At 38.0% G+C, this 23,691-nt stretch overlaps 1 protein-coding gene across 1 annotated transcript in view; it reads right to left on the bottom strand.

Annotated features, from left to right (window-relative positions):
- ENAH (enabled homolog (Drosophila)) overlaps positions 1 to 23,691 on the bottom strand; it is a 168,665-nt gene that overhangs the window by 30,759 nt on the left and 114,215 nt on the right. The window contains exons 7-13 of the mRNA XM_008567993.1: positions 12,407 to 12,684; positions 10,293 to 10,403; positions 7,929 to 8,230; positions 6,356 to 6,501; positions 6,136 to 6,193; positions 5,270 to 5,318; positions 1,201 to 1,267 (exon numbers count right to left, since the gene is read on the bottom strand). Of these exons, the coding sequence (XP_008566215.1) occupies positions 1,201 to 1,267; positions 5,270 to 5,318; positions 6,136 to 6,193; positions 6,356 to 6,501; positions 7,929 to 8,230; positions 10,293 to 10,403; positions 12,407 to 12,684 (1,011 nt within the window). The remainder of the gene's footprint in view (positions 1 to 1,200; positions 1,268 to 5,269; positions 5,319 to 6,135; positions 6,194 to 6,355; positions 6,502 to 7,928; positions 8,231 to 10,292; positions 10,404 to 12,406; positions 12,685 to 23,691) is intronic.

Genomic DNA, 23,691 nt, shown 5'->3' with positions numbered 1-23,691 from the left:
TACATATTTTTTTTTCCCTGGGAAAAATATGGGCCCTTTAAACTGTCTCATAGAAAAAGTTTCATCTATAGTCAAGACCTGTGCTATAAATCTAGTCATGAAAATAAAGTATGCCTAACTAAAGGAATACTCAACTTGCCTGACTGTGCCTGCATGCCTCTTGTAGAAACAAGCATTAACTAAGTCTTGTTTCTGGGCACTATCTTTTCTAATTTGATTATGGTTACAAGTTTCAAATGAGAGAAATAAACCTTTCTACTTTACAAATGCAAAGTTTTAGGTTTTATTTTGCTCTCTCTTAAAAATTAGTCTTTTCTCCCCAGCTGATTTTCAGATTAAAACATAAAAGTTTCTTCCAGGGCCGGCCCAGTGGCGCACTGGATAGTGCGCCGCTTGGGAAGCGCGGCGGCGCTCCCGTCCGAGGGTTCGGATCCCACATACAGACCGGCTCCCGCTCACTGGCTGAGCGAGGCGCGGGAGCAACACCAAGGTTTGCGATCCCGTTGCCGGTCCCGGTCCGGTGCGGGGGCGACACTGAGGGTTGCGATCCGTTGCCGGACACGGAAAAAGACAAAAAAAAAAAAAAGTTTCTTCCAAAAATTGCATTTTAAAGAAATCTATAAAGGATGTCATTGAGACTAATGAGAAAATGTGAATATGTACTATATAGACAATATTACTGTTCAATGTTAAATTTCTTGAGAATGATAATGGTATCCTGGTTACACAGAAGATGTCCTGGGGTTCTTTGGGAAAATGCTAAAGTATTTAGAGTGAAGCAGCACTTATTTGCGAATTGCTTTCAAACTTTTAAAGTGTAGATGTATAGATAGTTAAGACAAATGAGGCAAAATGTTAACAATGAAAAACCTAGGTGATAGATACAATACGGGTGTTGGCTGTCCTGTTCTTTCAATTTTTCCTATAGTTTTGAATTTTTCAAATAAACAAATTGGAAGAAACAAAGCTATCTCAAAATTTCAGACAACCTGGCTAATTAACACAGGGTAGAATTTATCAGCCAATCACTAGTAAAAGGATAATGGGGCTCAGAGGTTGTCCAACAGTAGTAGGATTATGGGTGTTTTATGCGTACCTTTGTGCAATTTCTAATCTACCATCAATATTTCCTGCACTAAAAATGTATTAATTTATTTTTAGATACAAATGTAACATAAAACTTAGGAAAAAAATTGATACCTGGAGATAACAGGTGACTTGCTGCCATTCATTGCATTTGCTCTTTCCCAAGGTTTTCTTGTTGGTTCTTTAAAAATAAGGAACAAAAGTTATTAAATATCTTATATGCTTCCAGAGTTATAGTATTAAAAATAACAAAACAGTAAATACCATCATACATGTTTATCTAGTAGTAATAACGATAAACAAACGTTTAAGCTCTAAACTTTAATAAAAATCTATAAAGATTCTAATTAGCACAATTTCAGACCATAAAATGAGAAGAAATAATCAAGGGTGATAAGTTTCCTAGGAAAAACTTAGATTGCTAAATCTAAAATATTATAATTCTATAAACCAGATGGTTAAAAATGTTTCTCAATTTCTCCAATAAAGACAGGATGATAAGAAAATGCATAGGATAATTTTAATTAATTAGTATAGTTTGAATCAATTATAGTGGGATAGCATTACTTATACTATTTTAAACTATTTTTAGTGCCAATGGTAAAGACAAAAAGTATAATATGCAATGTGTTTCTGTACTTCAACATTTCATCTACATCCAAACAGTCCTCTTAGAAAAAAATTCAAACACCACAAAATAAATTTCAGAATCATGGAATTCCACTGTACTTCCTTGATTCTTAAACAATCGATTCTCAGGATGGACATAGCAGATGATTCCAGTTAAATATAAGTTAGTTCACTGTAAGCTCTGATTACAAAAGACACTAGGTGGTCACTTAACGGTTGGTTGTCCATTGCGCTTTGAATTGTTTCTCTAACTGGGGATGGCTCGCTGATGCTGTCACTGGGCTCACTAGATGACCGCATGATGTCAGAACTAGAATCTTGCCATGGAGGAAAGCACTTGCACCATGCAGAAAATCAAATCTATCTACGAGCTGTGATCTCGCCGTATAGTTTTAACTAAGAAACTTCTCCGAAATCCAACGTAGCCCTTCAGCTGGCTTCTGCACACTCTCAGGTAGCTTATACTCTCTTCAAACTACACATACACAAAACTAAACTCAAAACTCTCCCAGGAAGCACTGCTTTTGGCTCTGGATTTCTGCATGCAGGTAGCTCGGAGTGAAACCTTAAAGTCATCATGAATCTTGCTTCCTCCTCAATCAATCATCATTTCCTTCCCTTTTTATTATACTTTTTTACTGCTTGTTTTGTATTCTAACAGCTAGCATGTTCTCTCAATGACCGCCAGCCACAGTGGTGGCAAGTTCCAGAGTTGGCCAGGGAACATCAATCAAATCATCAGATGGGATCCAGGATAGACACAAGCAGAAACACATCCAACATACACCAGCCAAAGTATGTGGAAAGAGGCAAGTCCTGAATGAAACTGAGGGAGACTGGGCAGGGAGCAGAACATTCATCAGGACATTGTTATCAAAGAGATGGAAAAATGAGGAAGTAATTCCAAAGTGGGCAAGATTCGTGAGTGCTACTTTTTAAAAGCTGGTTGAGGTCCTTTCTCAATCAGCCAAACCAGAACCATCTTTTAATCTGAAAAGGGCCCATGTGGTTGTGAGGAAGAGCCGTTGAGTCCGGCTCTGCAGGAACAGAGGGAGCATGGCCATCTTTCTAAGGGTCGAGGCTGCATCTCTCCAGAGGGTCTTTACTGCCACGCTACAAGTTTCCCTATCTCGGTCCCCCAAGACTTCCAAGTCATACTGCCCACAGGGCCATTTTAATGTGCCTAAAACATTTTCAGCTAACTAAATGTCAACTCAATACTTGCAAAGTCAAGTCTGAACTTCTGATCTTTTCATAAAAGGCTCTCAACCTTTTTGTTTCTAACTCACTTTTCCAACCTTTTTTTCCAATATTCCTCAAAAAGAATTGTTCATTCTAGTCAGGCATATCTATTCACTGTTTCCTAGTCTCTTCCTGCTCATCCCCAGCTCCGTACCTCTGCTCATGCTAAATTTACGTCCTGAAATATCACCCTGTCCCCCTCTTTCAACCAAACGAAATACTCCTTAATCAAAGTAAAATGTTACTTTTCTCCACAAAGATGACCCAAATGACTCCATATATAATCGCCTCTCTCTCTGACACATGATTTAGTATTCAACACGTGAATGTAAAATGTTGCCTTTCCCTTGTGTTTGTCTCATCTTCCCAGCTGGACTTCGAGTTTTGTGATCAAAACCTTTACCCTTCTCACTTCTTTTTGGCCTATCAAGTGTCTGACACAACACCAATAAAAAAAATTAAATGAAACAAGTGAAAAAAGAAGCTTCCAGCCCTTCTGAATGAATTCTTAATTTTCCATATATATGGCACACACACAAAACCTGTGCTTTACTTTTTCACATAAGGGAGTCTTAACTTGGGGTCCATGGATAGCCTCCAGGGAATTTATGAACACTTTGAAATTATGAGCAAATTTGTATAAAAATATGATCCCCCCTGGGGAGAGGATCTATATAGTTCTTGTATTCTAAAGGTTCTGTGACCCTAAAGTATGGTTTAGTTCTAAAATATCTATGGTCCTAATAATAGCATATATAATTAATCTTGGCTTATAGGAAAGATAAAGCTAAAATAAATGGGTCACAAACCAGTGAATTTTTCCTGAAAATAACATAAACTGAGTTTTATTCAGAGAAAAAGCAATTCAAAAAATCGCAAAGTTAATTTTAATATAGCAATCAGACTACTGAATAGTTACCATTCAATAATGAAAATGAGGGTTTTTTTTTTTTTTTTGGAGGGGATGGGTTTTACACACATGCACGCAAGCAATCAGACTACTGAATAGTTACCATTCAATAATGAAAATGAGGGTTTTTTTTTTTTTTTGGAGGGGATGGGTTTTACACACATGCACGCACACACACACACGCACGCACACAAACAAAACACCAAAAGTATGGCTTTTTAAAAATGGAATTCTAGTGCTGCGGTTAGCTCAGTTGGTTAGAGTGTGGTGTTGTAACACCAAGGTCAAGGGTTCAGATCTCTGTACTGTCCCCCTCTTTCAGCCAATTCCTTTTTTGAGGGCCCCCCCCAAAAAAGGAATTTCGAAGGCAGCTTGTAGTCTCTACATCAAAACATATGGAAATTAATATAGACATTTCTCTATAATGATTTTCCTATAAACCATTCTAGATACTAATTCATCAAATTTCTCTTGCTTCATTCCAAAACAGATAAGGAGGTGAACAGATAGTCCAACTCTTAATCTTTAGTCAAATATAAAGAAATGATATATAATGATCTCATATTCTCATCTTGGATATAAAATTCATTAAATACTTCCAAGGAAACGTATTTTGTCATTATCCTAAGTAATATATTCTATGCCCAAGAGCTCTCAATGTCAGAAATTTTCAATGAATTTAAGAACGTTCCCCAAAAGCTTTAAGGAGATTTTTTTAACCTTACAAATTAGAAGTTTTGTTTCCTTAATATTATCACCCAAATTAATGGTTAAAAAGACAACTGTTGGGCCGGCCCGGTGGCGCACTCGGTAGAGTGCGGCGCTTGGGAGCGCGGCGGCGCACCCGCCTAGGGTTGGATCCTGTATAGAGACCGGTCCGCTCACTGGCTGAGCACGGTGTGGGCGCGACACCGAGGGTTGCGATCCCGTTACCGGTCACGAAAAAAAGACAAAAAGGAAAAAAAAAATAAGACAACTGTCTCAATTTGAGAATGTTTTGAAATAGACTGCAGTACTGCTAACATGCTCATTTAAATTTTACCTCTAAGAATCAATTATGAAAAATACTTATCTTTCATCTAATAATGTATTTCCCATTTTAGTGAATATCCTCAAATTATTAATATACACTCTAAGAATGTGTCAAAATTATGGTTTTCAAAGACAGTCATGAGAAAAAACTTTGTGTTTTAAAAGATCTCCCAACAGCACAAAGAAAGCAGCTTCTGCGATTACAAAAAGCAGAAGAAAAACACCAAATGATTTCAAGTGTGAACAACGAACTTCAATATTTTAGTGAACAAGCAGTCACTTGGTCCAAGCATGGGAAAGGGAGGAATTTTTAATTTGGGAATATTTAGAGAAAGCTTACAAAGGTTAAAATATTTCTGTTGAACTTACCAGGTATACTTGTTGAAGAGGCCTTACAAGTTACAGGCTCTGAATCTTCCTAAATATACAGAAACATAAACATTAATATCACATCTACTAGAAACCTGCTGCTGCACGCAAGTACACTTCCACTTCCAATATTCGTTCTGCCACTCATTCCCCACTTGTTCCTTTATCCATCTTTTCTCCCTTCCAGTTCAGCCTAGACTTCCTCCTTCTCTTCCTTCCCAATATTTCCCCCTTCAGACGTCCCCTCCAGCTCCCTTCCTGACGTGTTCTGAGAACTTGCACTAGCCAATGCTGTGAAGCCAGGCAGAAGAGATATGTTTCAGAAATGGCATCAAAGGCCAAATGCTGCAGGGAAAGCAATCATGTTATGTGTTAAACACCAATACACAGAACAGATAAAGCAGAGTTTACCCAGCTGAACTGGGGAGGGGGCATGAAAGTTACACTTGGAAGAGGCACAGCTAGTAACCACAGGGCCCCTAGAGGAAACATATAAAAACCGTTGATTTAGTCCCATTCCTTCATTTTAAATTAATGCAAGGAAATGCAGATCCTACAATATGAAAAAACTGGTAAAAGGTCATTCATTCATTTAAAGGTAGGCTTAGAAACATAATTAAACTCTACCGATTTGAACTTTAGTACTTTTCCCACAACTCCACATATTCAAATCATTTTACTAAGAATACCATCAAAAACTTTTAAATAACATTCAAAACAAGCCATTCTTAATAGCTGAGTGTTAAAAATAAGCAAATATTAAGTTCAAACTGATTAAATTCAAATCAAATAATCTTTGACACGATTACCTGAATGACCTGTGCTTGAATTTTATGTTCTAAGGTGAACTATCTATATTCACTTACACTTTTGTCCTCTTTCTGTTCTGTTTCTATAGTTGATCCCTTTTCAGCAATTCTTCTCCTAGAAAGAAGACAAATCTGGTTTTTAAAAAAATCTTTTAACTCATAGCTTAAAAACTACTTCTTTAAGAGGGAAGAACTGCAAGTACTTATATTGTATATGGAATAAAACTAACAAAATCCCCTCAATTCTGAACAACTCCACTGTAGTAAAACTTCTCACCTCCTGGCCAGCAGGGCACTCATTTCTTCCATTAAACCACTACCCCCTAAAGGAAGGGGTCCATTTCCACGACCCGTATCTGTTTTAGATGAGGCCGAGTTCACACCAATGGTATTCCCTCCACTTGGAAAAGGGGCATCCTCCATCTTAATGAGAATATACATACATTAAAAAATTCCTGTGTTAGATAACTGTAAGTTTATTAATACATTACATTCAAAACAGAAGAGTACATCAGCATTAATTTCAAAAAATATCCAAATACTAGGGCCGGCCCGGTGGCGCACTGGATAGTGCGCCGCTTGGGAAGCGCGGCAGCGCTCCCGCCCGAGGGTTCGGATCCCACATACAGACCGGCTCCCGCTCACTGGCTGAGCGAGGTGCGGGAGCAACGCCGAGGTTTGCAATCCCGTTGCCGGTCCCTGGTCCGGTACGGGGGCGACACTGAGGGTTGCAATCCGTTGCCGGACACAGAAAAAAAAGACAAAAGACAAAAAAAAAAAAAAATATATCCAAATACTATTTTTGAAACCTCCTTAAGAACCAAAAGAATGAAAAAAATTGATTTCTTTATGTATCAATGGGAGATTTATCATCTCTAGATTACTTATCATACCTAATAGAAAGCCTACACATCATTTCACTTACATGGATTCATAGTAGTATTCGGCAAGTTCAAGTTTTGCTTTTTGAACTTTGTGGATTTCTTTTTTCCCACCAATATATTTTTAATTAGTGACCGGTTGAATCCATGAATGTGGAACCCACAGATACAGAAGGCCGACTGTATTCCTCCTCCAAAAGTGTATAACCTGAATCTAATCTTGAAGAAACATTAGCTAAGCCAATCTGAAAGACAATCTACAATCTTCAGGAATGTCAATATCATGAAAGACTGAAGAATTGTCACAGACTAAAAGTAAATTAAAAAGACATTACAAATAAATGCAACAGATGATCCTGGACTAGAAAAAAAATTACCAAAAAAGACATTACTGGATAATATATGAAATTTGAATATATTTGTAGATTACAGTATTCTACCAATGTTAAATTTCCTGATTTTGATAATTATTTTATGGTAATGTAGGTGAATGTCTTTGTTCTTACAAAATGCACACTGAGATATTTAGGGAAATAAGGGCATGATGTCTCTGACTTACTCTCAAATCATTCAGACAAAAAGTGTGTATGTATATAGAAGAAAACATACACAAAGAATAATTAGGCAAATATTGGTAAACTGTTAACTGGTTCATCTAGGTGATGAGGTTACAGAAATTCTTTATACTATTCTTGTACCTTTTCTGTACATTTAAATTTTTAATTTTTAAAAACTTTTTTGGCAGCTGGCTAGTACAGGGATCCGAACCCTTGACACTATGCATTACAAGGCTGTGCTCTAACCAACTGAGCTAATTGGCCAGCCCCAAATTTTCATTTTTTTAAATCAATGAAGTTAATAACAATAGGGTTCATAAAATTAGAAAATAATAAATTCAACATTTTAAGTATTTAGAAAGATTAAGATAAGACATACATGAAAAATACAAAAATATGGAAATGTATTTACCCGTGACACTTTCCTAAGTTTTGCTCCAGCAATTGCAGCTGCAAGTCCAGTTAAAGGGCGATTGTCTTCTGACATGGATCCCCCAAAAAAGCCGGATGCAGGGAGTGGAGGGGCCGGAGGTGGTGGAGGAAGAGGGGGTACTTGATTAGGAAGAGGGGGTGGAGGCGGCGGTGGAGGCCCAGATGATGGAAGTGGAGGTGGTGGAGGGGGTCCTGGGGGAGGAGGGAGTGCTACTGAAGCCTGGACAGGGCCTGGTGGGAGTGGTGGAGGGGGTGGAGGTGCAGGTGATCCCAAGACAGTGCCTGAGAGAAAGAAATGTTAAGTAAGACCATCAACAATAGAGCTAATATTATTTTATGTGGAAAGATATGTAGAATGCCAAGCTAAGTTAAATTGACTCAAACATTTACTACATATCAATGAGTTTAATTTATCATAATGTTTAAAGTCTAGATCTAAAAAGTAAAGCCAAAGTGTACGTAATCACTTTAATGTTAGAGCTTTAGTAATAAAACTATGCAATGGATCATCTAATTAGATTTTTTTCCATGGGGATTTGGTAAACAAACAAAATAAGTACTTGTAAAATGTGAGAGACAGACAGAGGTAAGCATCCCTGAAAAATCAAACTAGTACATATGATGGCAGTTAGAACTATTTGAAATAACAGATGCAAAACAATCTATATAAACCTTAATTGTTGAGATGATAAATTCTACAACAGTGAAGACATACATTTAGTTGTTTACAGATAGCCAAAGTGTCTGCTAAGAATAGGAAGAAGGGGTGGGTCCCAGGCTTCAGTATCTTAAAAACATTTCACATTTAAATCCAATGTGTAGCCTGGGTTGAGAATAACTAAAGTAAAAGAATTTACTAGTACAAAATAAATCCTCATAACTCTTAGAAATAATTAAATAATATAGAATTTAAAATGCCGAGTTGTTTTAGTCTACAAGATTGTGACTAAGAGGAGAAATGTCCAAATCTTGCAGAATCACAAAAGGAGTGAGAGTTTATTTAATATCAGAATGCTGAACTAGTAGGTATCCCCTTCTTTGAGGCTTAAAAGGGGGGGTTATCAGATAAATACAATGCTATTTGCACACTGGGTGCAAAATTTTCAGCTTGAGCAGTTACATAGGCAGAAAACATAAGTTGCTCAAAAAAGTGTACAGAGTGATAACAGGCTGTCCATCTTCTACAGGTTGTTACAGCTGTGAGGACAGGTAGGTGGTTTAACCTTGTCAGGCTGGCTGTGCCTCTCTTGTCCAGTATAACTATCACAGTGATACTAACTTGCAAATACTTCAATTTTGACTCAACTTTTTAGCAAATTTGATAAGTCAACAACAACAAAAATATATACACAGCAATAACAAGTCTTATTAGTTTATCTCAGAAACTAAGATTTTTTAATAGCGGTACTTTTAAACCCAGACTATAACACTTGTTTCTTTAAGTACAAATTTGTTTTCAGCTTCCCTCCTGCAGTCTTTGCTAAGTCCTAAGTTTTTTAAAAATAGGATTACAGGAAAAAATAATAAAAGGTTGCTAAGCATCTTCTTATTTACTTACAGAACTAGGCCCTTCTCTACTTAGAAATAATCCATCCTTAGAGATTACATCCTCCCTTCCTTGCTACCATGACAGCGAGGCGTGTCTGTTGAGGGAGAGGAGGGGAATACCTATAGAGGATGCTGTTTTCTCTCAATTATTCCTCCAGCCCACTACTACTTGTAATTTCGGACCATGGAATCCTCTAGGGCATACGAAGCCTGCCATCCTCTCTACCCTTCCTGCAAAGTCAGGATGCCCCACAGGGTCACCCTGAAGTCTAATATGGGAAGCCCAGTATAGGGGAGGCCAAAATGAAATAGGGCCCAAAGTGAGAACTGTTCCAGAAAAAACTCCAGGATGATGCATCTAATGACTACAGTAGGGCACTAAATATATCTCTAAGTCTGTCAGAAATTAAAGGAAAACAATTTAGATCATATATTTATTGTGTGGTAGACTGAATGTGTCAGGTTAAGTTTTTGTTTTAAATTTCACTAAATTTAAAAGAAATGTATTATGGGGACCCTTAAATACTACTAGAAAATACCTTTAACTATGGTACTGCAGAAGATAGTAAAACCTAGTTCAATATGGAAAATTCCCCATATTGATCTTCCAAATGCAATTAATCCAACAGAAAATAAAATTTTATTTATTTAAATGTTTTCTACGTTAACTTTTTAAATTAAAAAAACATGGCACAATGACACACAGATGTTCAACTATCTCTTCTAGGCAATTAAAGTTGATGCCATATAATATCTTCCAGTGACTAGCTGTTAGTAGCAATAACGAAAGCCTTACCCTGCTGGGCTGGAGTCTCGGCCGGCTGAGAGGCTGCCTGCAAGCCTGGCTCAGAAGCAGAGGAGTCTCCCAGCACAGAGTTTAGAGGAGTCTCAACAGAGGCAGGGGCAGCTGCAGAGGGAGAAGGGAGAACACTAGGCTTGGATGAGGGAGTTGAGGCAGTAGGGGTGCCTGGAGGAGGAGAAGCCTGAGGTCCACAGTGTGAGAGGGGTACGAGGGAAGGCAGTGGAGGAGGCGGCGGCGGAGGTGCTGGCCCTGAGGTAGGCGGTGGAGACACTGGATATGCTACAGAGTCGAGCAGCCCACTGGGTGCCGTCGGTGACGGAGGCATTTGGGGCACAGGAGAAGAAACACAAACAGGGAGGACAGGCCTTGGACCAGTAGCTTTGCCTGGGGGGCTGCTAATCATTATTGGAGGAGATGGAGGGAGGGGCGAGAAATTGGAAGTAGACCAGGCACAGGGCTTCGTAGCTGGAGGCTGAGAAGAGGGTGTGTTCACAGGAGAAGAAGGCTGAGAGTTTTTGTTCGGAGGACGAGGAACTGTAGCATAATGGGGAAGAACAGGGTGGAAGGCTGAACCTAAAGATGTTGCAAAACGTGTCGCTGAGTGTCGCAGTGGTGGTGTAGGGGGTTTGGAAGTAGGTGGCAAAGCAGTCACTAGAGCATAATCAGGAGTGGCCTCTGACACCGGAGCTGAGATGACTTTAGCGTATGAAGGAGGAGGTGCTGAAGGAGGCTGGCAACTGGAATACTCTGGAAGTGGAGCGCTATACAGGGAGCTGTCTGAAGATGGAGCTGGACAGAAGGTGGAAAGCAGCAGCAAAAGACAGGATAAAAAGGAGAGAGAAAAAGGGAGCTAGTGAAGCCACAAAACCAGCATCAGACAAAATGTATAAACGTAGACTACAGTTAGTACCAGAGAATTAGGCACACCTGCAAATTACTGTTTACACCTGAGAATATTTTAACTTGTAAATACATTTCAAGATCCAGAAGAGGACAAAAAGAAACAAGTTCTCTCTGTATCTAATAAGTGAATTAATAAATTAAATTGATTTATCCTTTATAAGAAAAGGGTAGTAGTAGTCTTAATTTTTATTATTCAGTCCTCTAAAAGGATATTAAAATTACATGAATGGGACCATAAACAGAAGAATAAACTTAGTTGTTTTTTTTTTTTAAACAAATAGCAAAACTGGGAAAACATTTACTACAAAGGGCGAGGAACCTCCTTTCAACACTTACTTGTGGAAAAGTTCTGTTGGCCATAATTCCAGAAAATAATTAGGCAGTTAAAAACACATGATTTAACTTAAACAATCAACCAACTAACCAACCAACCAATATTTAATCAACCCACATGGAGACTTTTAATACAGGACATAAGGAATAAAAATTCGTAAATCTTATAATTAATCATTTTAATGAATGTTCAAATACCTCAAACTTTCAGCCACATCTTAACTTTTGTGTCTCTCAATGAATTCCAACAGATTTAGTAATTTTCACTAATTTTCCACAATCCTAGAAAAAATATATATATATGTATACATACATATACATAAATTGGGGGCAGACTGGCCCATACAGGGATTGGAACCTTTGACCTTGGTGTTATCAGCACCTCGCTCTAACCAAATGAGCTAACTGGCCAGCTCCCTAGAAAATATATTTACACAGCTGGGCAGTTAGAGAATATTTTTCACCTAGTGTTTTAATTCTTCCTTCAAAAACTTTAGAATACAATCAAGCAAATTTCTTGCTCAATGGTACTATAAGAATTTGAGACGATTTAAGCAATGTCATGAGGGAAAAATAGTCCAAGATCATCCAATATAAAAAATTTCCCATAAAAATACACTTACATTTTATAGCCAATTTATAGTTAGAAGAATTAGAATGCCAGAATAAAAATTTCTTTAAGTCTCCAAGCAACAAAAGCAATAGAGAGAAATAAAAAGAAAATGTTAAAGTAGTAATTGCTGCACAGTTTTCATAATGTCAAGTCTTATTGCTTAATCCCAAGCATCTCGAGTGTGAAATCTTCTAATATCTGACTGCACAAAACACCATCCAAACTCAGATGCAAGAACAAGGGGAGCTTGTAATCTTACCAGCGTTTGATACTCTGTGCTCTCTCTCCCATTCCAGCTGCTCCCTTTCCAGCTGCTCTTGTCGCTCCCTCTCCTGCCTCTCCCGCTCCTGCTGTCTCTCCTGCCGCTCCCGCTCCAGGCGTTCCTGCCTTTCCCTTTCTTGTCTCTCTCGCTCCAGCTGCTCCTGTTCCAGCCGTTCCCTTTCTAACCTCTCTCTCTCCAACCTTTCTCTTTCCATTCTTTCTCTCTCCAGCCTTTCCCGCTCCAGCTCCTTTTGTCGTTGCTGTTCTTGTAGTTGCCTGAAATTAGGAGAAAAAAAAAATTTTTTTTAATTAAAAATATGCATCTATGGCTGCTCATGATTTTTAAAAAGCTATTCTTTTCACAATGCACCTCTGTAAACTTTATTTCTGATTCAAATAAAAACCATGTAGAGCATGCAATCCATATCTCTCCTCCTATATGAACAAAGATTACTTTGACAGAGATGACTTACGTTTCATACAAATGAAAACCATTTCTCTTATTAGCATCATATTGGTTGAATGCTTCAGCACATTACACGGTCTCATTTTATTCTGTAATTTTCATGAATGAAGTGCTGCAAATATTTTCCAAATAACTGAATATATACTACTAATGACCAAAAGTCATTATTTTAATCATTTAATGAATAAACTTGTAAAACTGCAATTTCCTTCCTAAAATATAACATCAAATTTTAATTGTACAAGTAAAACACTATCATTTCAAAAAATACAATGGCTGGCTACAACAGGTCAATAAATGTTTTCTGAATGAAGAAAACAGTTAAGAAAGAAAGAAACTTTAAATCATTGAAATCTCACATCCAAAGGCAACTGTAATTAACATTTTGGTGTACAGATACTTCCAGACCTTTCCTCACCTAAAAATACACACATGAACTTTAAAACAATGGTTTTAACAAAAAAAAAAAAAAAAAAAAAAAAAAGCATAAGTCACAGATAGAAGGCCAACTATGAGTGAAGAGAGTCTGAAAGAATTACTGAACAATGGCATTTACAACTAGGGTGTACTGACTTCTACATGCATAATATCCTAGGGTTTTCAGTATATAAAAGATAAACAGTGTCTACTGATAAAGGAAAAGAGCAAAATGCCAGAGAATATTTCCAAGTTCAGTGAAAGATGATTCAAGCAGGCAGTTCACACAGCTGCAAGAGAGCCTACTGACTGTAAGAGTATTTTCTTGTTCTAAAAGAAGGGAACATATTAAACATCTCTAGCTAATTTTTAGCCTGCTCACTGAAAAGATGTCCATCTGAACATATTTCCCAAAGAAGTGTGCCAAGCAGAAAACCTCTGGCTTACAAATGTTTAGTGGCATGAATAATTTCCACTTAAATCGGATGGTTTATAAATCTGACTTTCATGTTTTGATCTCTAAAGCATGACATTTATGTATCTTTTTAGGGGGAAGTTTCCAAATTTATAAACTTTGCTTTTATTAGAATTATCACTGCCAATTCACATGCTGGAAATGCACATTGCTCCTCCAGAGTTCTGTCTACCATGAACTGTTTTCTTCAGTCATTAATAGAATCGTCTAAAGATTTTATCGAAGTACAAGTGTACTAATTCTGAACTATGAGAACATTCTGACAGACTACTTTCTCTTTAAGTTAAGACATGCATTTTACATGGAAGTTTCTAAGAAAACAACATAAATTTGGAAATTTGGAAGTTTCTAAGAAAACAACATAAATTTTTCCAGAAACAATTCTACCACAAACTTATAAAATTATACTGCAAACAATTATACTCCAAAATTATAGGCACCAAAGCATTTATAAAATAATATCAGACATAGTTGCTCCCACCACTAAAATATGTTTTTCTCCCAAAGAGGTACTTCCAAAGGTTAAGTAGGCGCACAAAAGTACTGGCCTACAATGAGGCTTTTCATATACACATTCAAACATGTATGTAGTTTATGGTGACTCCGCAAGTTTTGTTTTGGAAGCAAGCAAATTATAAATAACAAAATTTCAAAATACACTTCATCCAGTCTTATAACGAACAGTGTTAGGTAAATAGTGATTTCAATTTTGACATAATTAAGTAGGAGAGCAGTCTAGGAAAAATGTTCTGAGTTGGTAACATTTGTTACTGACATTTGTCAGAAAATAAAACTACGCAGATATATTTTTGATTGTATAATGTGGGCATTTTACTTCTCTATTAGTTAACAAATGAAAAATGGATAAAACTTAAGAAGATAGTTAAATAATATTACAGAGCTCCTGAGACAAGAGCCAATACTTACAACAGAAGGCGGTCCACTTTCGGTCCATCCTGCCTCTGAAGGCTAATCGGAGAGCTATACACTCTCATTGTTACAACTTCTCGGTTCTGTGCTAAGGTTATTTTCCCCCTTTTATAACATTCAGGTAGTAGCGGTGATCTGCAAACTATTTATAGATACTAACTAAATTATGTTCTATGTTGAGACTAATGTAGGACTGACTCACAGTTCTTAGAATGTATTTTTCATCATAGTTAAGGAAGCCAAATATTAATAATATGAGTAGGAACCAGAAGCTGATTTAACAAATGGATACACATATGAACAGAAAACTACAGTATCATCATTTAGTACAGTAAAGGTACTGAACTAATAAGATTTAACATCTAAAGTAAACATTTGTTTTATCAACTCAACTTCATACTAATTAAAAATTAAAATTATAAAAGTAATATATAGCTTAAAAACTCAAATAGTTTTATAAGACTTATTACAAAACAGTAATCCTTTTACCAGCTCTCATCACTTCTAATTTCGGTCCCCCAAAGGAACTACTTTGAATACACTCTGGTACTATGTTTCTTTTTTGGGGGCGGCTGGCCATATAGGGATCCAAACCTGTGGTGTTATAAGGATACACTTGGTATTTATCACGTTGCTAAATACGGTAATTCGTTCAGAACTATTACTTGTTGATTTTTCAGATTTAGATGCTATCTACTGACTTTCTACTATATAAGCGATTTAATTCCTGTACCTACACCTGACCCCCTATCCCCAAAAAGCTTTTCTTCTCCATTCCCCCAATAAAATCATAACACTACTTTGGATACATCAATATTCAATTATCTTATTATTCACTGCTGATCACATTTACTTTCCAGAACAATTTCTTATTCTGGTGCTAAAAGTTAGTACTTTTCCTTCATTTGATTCTTTTTCTATATACCTATCCCTATTTCACCCCGAACTCTTCAACAGAACTGTACATCCTCTCAATATGGTCAAACATATCAAGAGATCAAGGGTTTTTTGTTCCTTTTGTTCTTCCTTCCCTCAAGAAACACCCTGCCACGAGCCCTCACACCGCTGGCAGAGGTCTTGCTTTTGTCTTAGGCATAGTGGGCACAGCCTTATCTCTTTCCTAAGCTGGATCCCTTGTTTCCTGGATCCTCCACGGTGTGTTTCATCACTCCTGGTTTACTCTCATTTTAACCGATCAAACATTCCAATAGCTTCCTAGGAAGCAGCACAGAGGAGGAAGTTTTAGATTGAAAAGAGTTTGTCTGAGGATTTTGAAGCTACCCTACCTCCCCTCTTGCAGATTCAATTTCCTCACATTTTGGGGGTGTTTCTTCCCCCTAGAACTCCTATTATTCGGATGCTGGGCCTCCTAATCTGATCTTCTGACTTCTATTTTCTTTGTTATACCATCTCTACGTCTTATGACTATTTTCTGGGAAATTTCCTCGATCTTATTTCTCAAATCTCCTACTTCTTAAAAAAAAATTGATGCTGTTTTTTAACTCCAAGTACATTTTCTTATTCTCTGAATGATTCTTTTAAATTAACTACCAACTTTTGTTTCACAAATGAAATATATTCTCTTAGTTCTCTGAAGCTATCACAGTATATTTTCAGGTATCCTCCTGCTCCCTGCATTGCATCTATTTCGTCCAATTTTAATTCTGTTTATTTTGTTCTGTCTTCATGTTATAGAAATTGTCCTCAAAGCTTTGATGATCCTTGGCTGTCCATTCATATTTATGAGTAGCACTAAAGATGATCAGATGCCTGTAAGTCAATGAGCTTCACTGGCAGGGACCTTGAGTGTTAACATCTCTGTCTTTCTTTTGGCTGAGGCAATTTTCCCAAAGAGGAATCCTGTGGGTTCTGCAGGTCTAGCTGCTAGTGTCTAGTAACGAAGTGAGAGAAAGAGACCAACTTGGCCATGTTCCACTTAATCTCTCTTTTCAGTTGGCACCTCACCCACACCCTCACAGCTGTGAATTTATAATGCAAATTAATAATGTTTTTCATTACATTTTTCAGTAATAGTGTAGAAAAGAGACAGTTAAATAAATAGCCAAAATTAACAGGACAATCTTACTTAACTTATGAAATAAAAATTGGCCAAGAGTATTTTATTATGCCTCTGAAAATGAACTCAAGGTTTAAAAAAAAAAGATTTTTACATAAATAACCACATGATATAAGTTTCTGGAAATATACTTTCTACTGGGAACCAAACTTCACACTAGACTCTGCTATACACCCCCTCCCACTGTGTTTTCTAACCTACACAACTAGATCCAGCCCTGCACTGCTGTCAGCTGAGAGAAAGTGAATAACAGTACTCAGTGTCTATGTAAATATTTAGTAGATATTTTGGGCTTTTGTACTCTCTTTTTCCAAGTATGGTTTAACTATAGGCAAAAACAGATTGTAACAGATTGTAAGGGATATAGGTCAAAGGAAAACGGCAAATACCTTTCTCATAGTTTGAAATTATGAAAGTGATAAAAAGCAAGATGCCTTTTTATTCTATGACAAATTCGGGAAAAGAGTTTTAAAAAGCAATTTCTTAGCATGGCATATGAGGCCCAGTACAGGGTGGACACAACGTCTACTAACTGTACCATCGGTCCTGGAGGGGACAAAGGGACAGTGTTCACGGTGCACACCATTTGCATTCCCTTTACATGCTGCCTCTTTCTGCCTGGAATGCTTTTCCCTTCTGTTACTAAAATCTCCTACTTCCTCTTCAGGCACAGCTCAAAGAGTACCTCCTCTCTGAAACCTCCCACCGTCTCTCAAAAACCACAGACAGAAATGCTTAGGCAGCATGAAATGACTGTGTACTGTGTCATTTAACTGACCCAACAACTTTGAGGGAATGTCTTGATTATTTCCATCTTACACCAACACCTGGGAAGTCTCTAAGCCATCTATCAGCTAAATGTCAATAATTTCTCCTTCAAACCACGGATTTAGAATGGGGTAAAAAAAAATTAGGCAAAAGTGAAGGAAATTACTACATGAAAGGTCAAACTCATATATTTTCTGCCTTATGCCCCAACACCTACATGTAAATTAAATCAGTACCAGAAACTTACTGGCTTTTTATTAGAAACTTTATTCAGGTCCCTACTCTCAAAATAGCCTATGACGTTCACTGTGGAGGTAACACTCGTCATAAAATAAACAATTAGAAGAAAATGTTAAACAGCATGTGATTAAATTACAGGACTTCAGAAAAGAAAGATATTACTTTGCCTGGAAAAAAGAGTCTACAGAAAATGACAACAGAGAGAAGATGAGATTGGCATGTCAGAAGACGTAAACACCACACACAAGCACAGAGGGAGAAATGAGCACAGTGTAGACAGAGACAGTCACGAGAGATGAAAGACACACACAGGGTGGGTTCCTAAATGCCAGGCCAAAGAATTAAACTGGATATGAGGAGAGATGGCCATAAGGAATGCTGAGCAGGAGGGTGACAAAACAGGAATGTCTGTCTGGTGTCTTATTCAAGTTGGTAGACTGAGCAGTCAAATGATCTTCCCCTCAGCCGAGCCCGCCGTCCTAGTCCGGTGAGGTGTCGCGGCCGCAGCCAGCCCTGCCAGCATCGCCAGCGCTGCTGCCTCAGTCATGCCGAAGCACGAGTTCTCTGTGGACATGAGCTGCGAAGGCTGCGCTGAAGCGGTCTCTCGGGTCCTCAACAAACTGGGAGGAGTTAAGTTTCATACTGACCTCCCCAGCAAGAAGGTTTGCATTGAATCTGAACACAGCGTGGACACTCTGCTGGCAACCTTGAGGAAAACAGGAAAGACCGCTTCCTACCTTGGCCCCAGCTCTGAGTAGCAAGGGCCTGGGCCCCGACCTACAGGATGAACCAATGGGGGCAGGATGCTGATCCTCTCCTGGCTTCCAGACAGACCTGGGACCTGGCAATCCTGCTTAGCGATGGGACTAGTTCCTGTGGAGAACTTTACTTGCCCTGCTCCTTCCTAGCCTCCCTGCAATAAAGTCAGGCTGCTTTTGTCGGAAAAAAAAAAAAAAAATCATCTTCCCCTCCTCCAAAACACTACTGAAATTCCACATACATCACAAAAATGCAAATTAATAAACCCATGACAAAGTACTAAACTGAGGAGGGTGGTCATTAGTAGAGCAAATAATCATGAAATTTATGGAAGAAACAGTAGGAAGGAGTTATATGTCTAGATATCTTTCCTAGTCTCCAATAGACTAGCATACCTATTCAACATCTCTATGTGGATGCCATATAAACACCTCAACGTGACATCCTCAAAATTCATCTCTGACATCCCCCCAACAAAACCTGCTCTACTCACCTCAGTTAATGGCAACTCCATCCTTCCCACTAGCTTAGCCTAGAAACTCCAACCCCTCTCCTTCTCTCATACCCCACCATACAATCCACAAGGACACATGAAAATCTGACTTCTCACCACCTCCATCACCTGGTGGCAACCACCATTATTTCCTGCTTACTTTACTGCAACAGCCTCCACTGGATTTCTTCTTGAGCTGCTGTCACAACTTTGCACCTGCCTCCATTCGTCTCTCTAAAGTCCAGTCTCAACAGAGCAGCCAGACTAATGATTCTGTTAAAATGTTAAGTCAGATCATTCCTATGCTCAGAACTGTCCAATGGTCCCTCCTTTCTCTCAGAATAAAAGCTAAATTGTTTACAATAGCCTGCAAGGTCCTGCATGACCTGACCCCATTACCTTTGACCTCGTCTCCTACTACTCTCCTCTTCTATTCTTGTTCTCTCTGCTCTAGATTCCATGGCCTTCTCCTTCTCCTCTGTACACACAAGCACAATCCTGCCTTAAGGCCTTTGCACTTACTGCTCCCTCTACATGGAATGCACTTACCCAGATACCTGCTTGGCTAATTCCACTGTTTCATCTCAATAAGATGTGTCCTGACCAACCTATTTAAAATTACAACCAGCACTCCCCCCGTCCCTCCACAACATATAATCCCCTTTGCTCTATTCTTTTCTCATAGTGCTTATCATCTCCTATACACTATGTCATGTTCACTGTCTGAGCAGGTTAAGGCTTTTGCCCCCCACCCCACCCCATCCCAATATATCTACCCTAAGCACTTGGAGCATACAGTGCCTGGAAGTGATTGGACTGAGCAGTAGAGGAATCCATAGCCCACAATACCTACTGAAAATGGTTGAGGCAGATTGGGAAGAAGAACCTGGGAAAGATAGACCTGGAGGGTAGAGGCAGGCAGAGAGAATAGGAATGGGCAGAGCAAAAATACCAAGCTGATTAATAAACACACGCTCTGCCTCCGTAATGGACAAGAAAACCCAAGCCTAGTACGGAAAAAGACAACAGAGAAAGTGGAGAGAACAAGATGGCCAAAGAAATAAAATATTTTTAAAAATTTAAAAAGTTGTAGATAAGTCTTCAAATGGAAAAATTCCAGTAAGTATTGAGCAGAGAAATGGCAGGGAAATACAAAAATAACCCAAAACCATATCTAGCCACATCTTTGTGAAAACTCAGACTAACAGGAGAAAATTTAAAAGGATCCTAGAAAGGTAGAAAAGATCACCTACAGACATAAAGATTTAATGACAGTTACAGAAAAGATTGCAAATGCATAAACCTTCAAAACAGAGTAATGATATGCAGCCAAAATCAGATGGTGGGACAGCGGAGGGACAGGGAAATGTGCAGGACTACTATATTCCTTTTAAAGAGTAGTGAAGAGATAATTGTCTAAAGTCAAGACACAGGTTCAATTTGAAAAAGAAACCAACAACAGAACTAAGAATAATGACTGTGAATAACTGGCAAAGAAAGTAAAGAATTCTTCATTTTTCAGAGTGGACAGTCAACAGCTACTATTTATAACTTGGTTAGTCAATAAACAGAAATGTAAACATATTGGTTAATCTTATGGAGGGAGTCACCAGCTGTATTAAAAGTAGAAATGGTTAAAACTGATTAACTCTGGGGATTAGAATGAGGGAAGAACACAGTCGTATAGCAAGTCCCCTCAATCCCATTTTACACCCTTCTGTGCTGAGATTTTCTACGCCAGGTCTGAAAAAGTCAAAGGAAAATTAATCTGGCAGTAATAAAGTAAGAACAACTGATAGGAATCTAGGGTAAAGACAGAATAATCAACTAGCAAACTATAGAAGTATGTAAGACAATAAATACTGGAGAAAACTATTAATAGTAAGAATGTCAGAAGAATAAATCCATCGGGATTTCAGAGAAAAAAAATAACAAGGTATACTTGAATAGATACAGTGAATGACAATGATTACACAGTTTCTAAGCTGAAATCTTGGGAGAAATATTAAAGAGAAGAATGTACACTAAGGATGAAATCATGAGTTTAAATTAAGGAGTCAGGATATCCAAATGGATGAGCTCTACAACAGGAATTCTCATTGAGGATCCATAGTTAGAACTGAGGGGGTGTACAACTTAGAAATAGTACATGAGTTTTTGTAATTACATATCTATCTGAAGGACTGGGGGGGGGTAATCCCCTCCTTTCACCAAATTCTCAAAAGCGTCCATGACTCTACTCTATTCAGCTAGAAATATGGGTCTGGATCTCAAGTGGAGGATTACAGGTGGAGCTATAGATTTGGAAGTCATCAACACAGAAGTTAGTGTTAAAAAAAAAAAAAAAAAACTTCAATATCCAACCAAAGCATCAATTTTCCAAAGGGTAAACTGTGTGAAGAAAGGAAAAAACCCAAATAGCTAGCACAAACTCTTCTGTAAGAAAAAGGAGGTGCAGAAAAGGATAGAAAAGGAGAAGAGCTAGCAACAAGAAGAGACTCTAAAGTACCAAAGTAAGACAGACAAACAGCAGATGTGGACTAGGAGAATAAATTTAAACTTGAAGTCAGTCTGGGAGATTAGTGGAAACAAAAAGATTTCACAAGGTTAAAAAGGAAATGGGTGGAGAGTAAAGAGAAGGAAGGGAGAGGAAAGAAATTGACTGGTGTCTTGTGGAAGGTGCATCTAGAAGAAAAAAGAATCTTGTGCATGACTATGAACAGAAACTGATTTTTAAATTCATACCAATTTTTCAGAAGTCTGTATTTCACTCTTCAAAATGACTGAATTAAGGGGCCGGCCCATGGCTCACTCGGGAGAGTGCAGTGCAGATAGCACCAGGGCCACGGGTTCGGATCCCATATAGGGACGGCCGGTTGGCCCACTGGGTGAGCGTGGTGCTGACAACACCAAGTCAAGGGTTAAGATCCCCTTACCGGTCATCTTTTAAGAAAAAACAAAAAAAAACAAACAAAAAAAAAACAATAGGCCGAGCCCGTGGTGCACTCCGGAGGGTGCAGCGCTGGGAGTGCGGAAGCGCTCCCGCCGCGGGTTTGGATCCTATATAGGGATGACCGGTGCGCTTACAGCGCTCACTGGCTGAGCGCAGTGCGGCTGGTCTCAAAAGGTCAAAAAAAAAAAAAAAAAAAAAAGACTGAATTAAAGTTTTCAACTAAACAATGAGTAGTGTACACAACAGGAAAACCTCAAGTCCAGATAAGCACTGCTGGGGCTGGAGTTGGCAATCTGGTAGGAGAAATAATCTACACGAGACATGGGGTTTTCATAACAATTACTACAAATTCACTCAATACCCATTTTCAACCAAACTTACAAGTCAGAGTTCTTGACAACCCTCTGTGCAGTGGATCATCCATCTGTGAACCTTAACAAGTCAGCAGTAACCTTAAATAGTTTCTGTTTCTATCCTGTACAATTCTGGCCTCCACCAACTCTCAGAAATTACTTGCTTGCCTACTCTGAATGATGCGAGATTATCTACTATGTTTTGCATTCTCTCCCAGTTCTTCCTAGTCATCACAAATGTGTTACTCTCGATAATACTATGGTCATTGTTTAATAATTACTTTTCTGTTAAAACACACACAACAGCATCATTACAATTCCTAATTCTTGGAATTATTATGTTTTAAAAAACTCTCAAAATGGAACTGAAATCATTATATCCTTTAAACTTACCTTATTTCTACAGAAACAATTTTATTTATATCTGTTACAGCATCACTGTAGATGGATTTTCACCAAATTTGGAGGCTATTTCTAGAGTGACCTGACTGAATATATGAATATAGGCTCTGTGGCAAAACAAAATTCATTTTGGAAGATCCTACCGGGGCCTTAGTCAAGAGTTAAGTAGTTTTACTCCAAAGCAGCTAACTGAACCATAACAAGAAATCACTTTTACTGGCCGTCAGGGGAAGATGACACATATATTAAGACAACATAGAGAGTAAAAAGAATGTTTTCAAGGTGAAATTCAAATCAAAGGTCACAATAAGAAAAACACTGGCTTGCCATGGAGCAAACGCTTCTCAATTGGAAAAATCCATCATACAATGGTCCATCTACCAACAAAGGTTATTGACTCTCCTGAACAAAACAGAAACGACCTACTAGTGATGAAAAGCAACATCAGCATCTCTAAAAAGTTTTCATTTTATTTAAAATTTGAGATACTTGGTTAGACTAGCTCAATTTTAGTTACTGAATGTACCTGAATTTTATAAAACTACTTTGTTACAAAGTGGCTTATAATTCAGACTCTGCCAACTCAGAAAAAACAACCACTAAACAAGGCTGTATTATAAATTTCAAGTGTATTTCTAGACTGCATTGAAATGAACACAATGTTATCAACTTCATTCAATCAGCACTTAGTCAAACAGAATGATTCTGTATTCTACTATTAAACCCTATGGCAATATCTGAAGATGAATGCCTTACAGAACCAGCCAACACTATTTCAACTTTCCCGCTGTATTAGTCATGTGAAAGCCACACTAGTTACCGATTACTTTAGGACTAATAAAAATAAGACTTCTTGAAGCATAGACATTTTTATGCTGTTAACTGTACTTGAAATATTTTAAATGTACCATAAGTATGATATTTACAAAAAAAAAGTATGAAATTTTATA

The sequence above is a fragment of the Galeopterus variegatus genome, unplaced genomic scaffold (assembly GCF_000696425.1).
Source record: "Galeopterus variegatus unplaced genomic scaffold, G_variegatus-3.0.2 Scaffold365, whole genome shotgun sequence".
In the NCBI taxonomy this organism is placed as follows: domain Eukaryota; kingdom Metazoa; phylum Chordata; class Mammalia; order Dermoptera; family Cynocephalidae; genus Galeopterus; species Galeopterus variegatus.
Note: the sequence above shows the minus strand (reverse complement) of the source record. Positions and strands in the feature narration are given on the sequence as shown.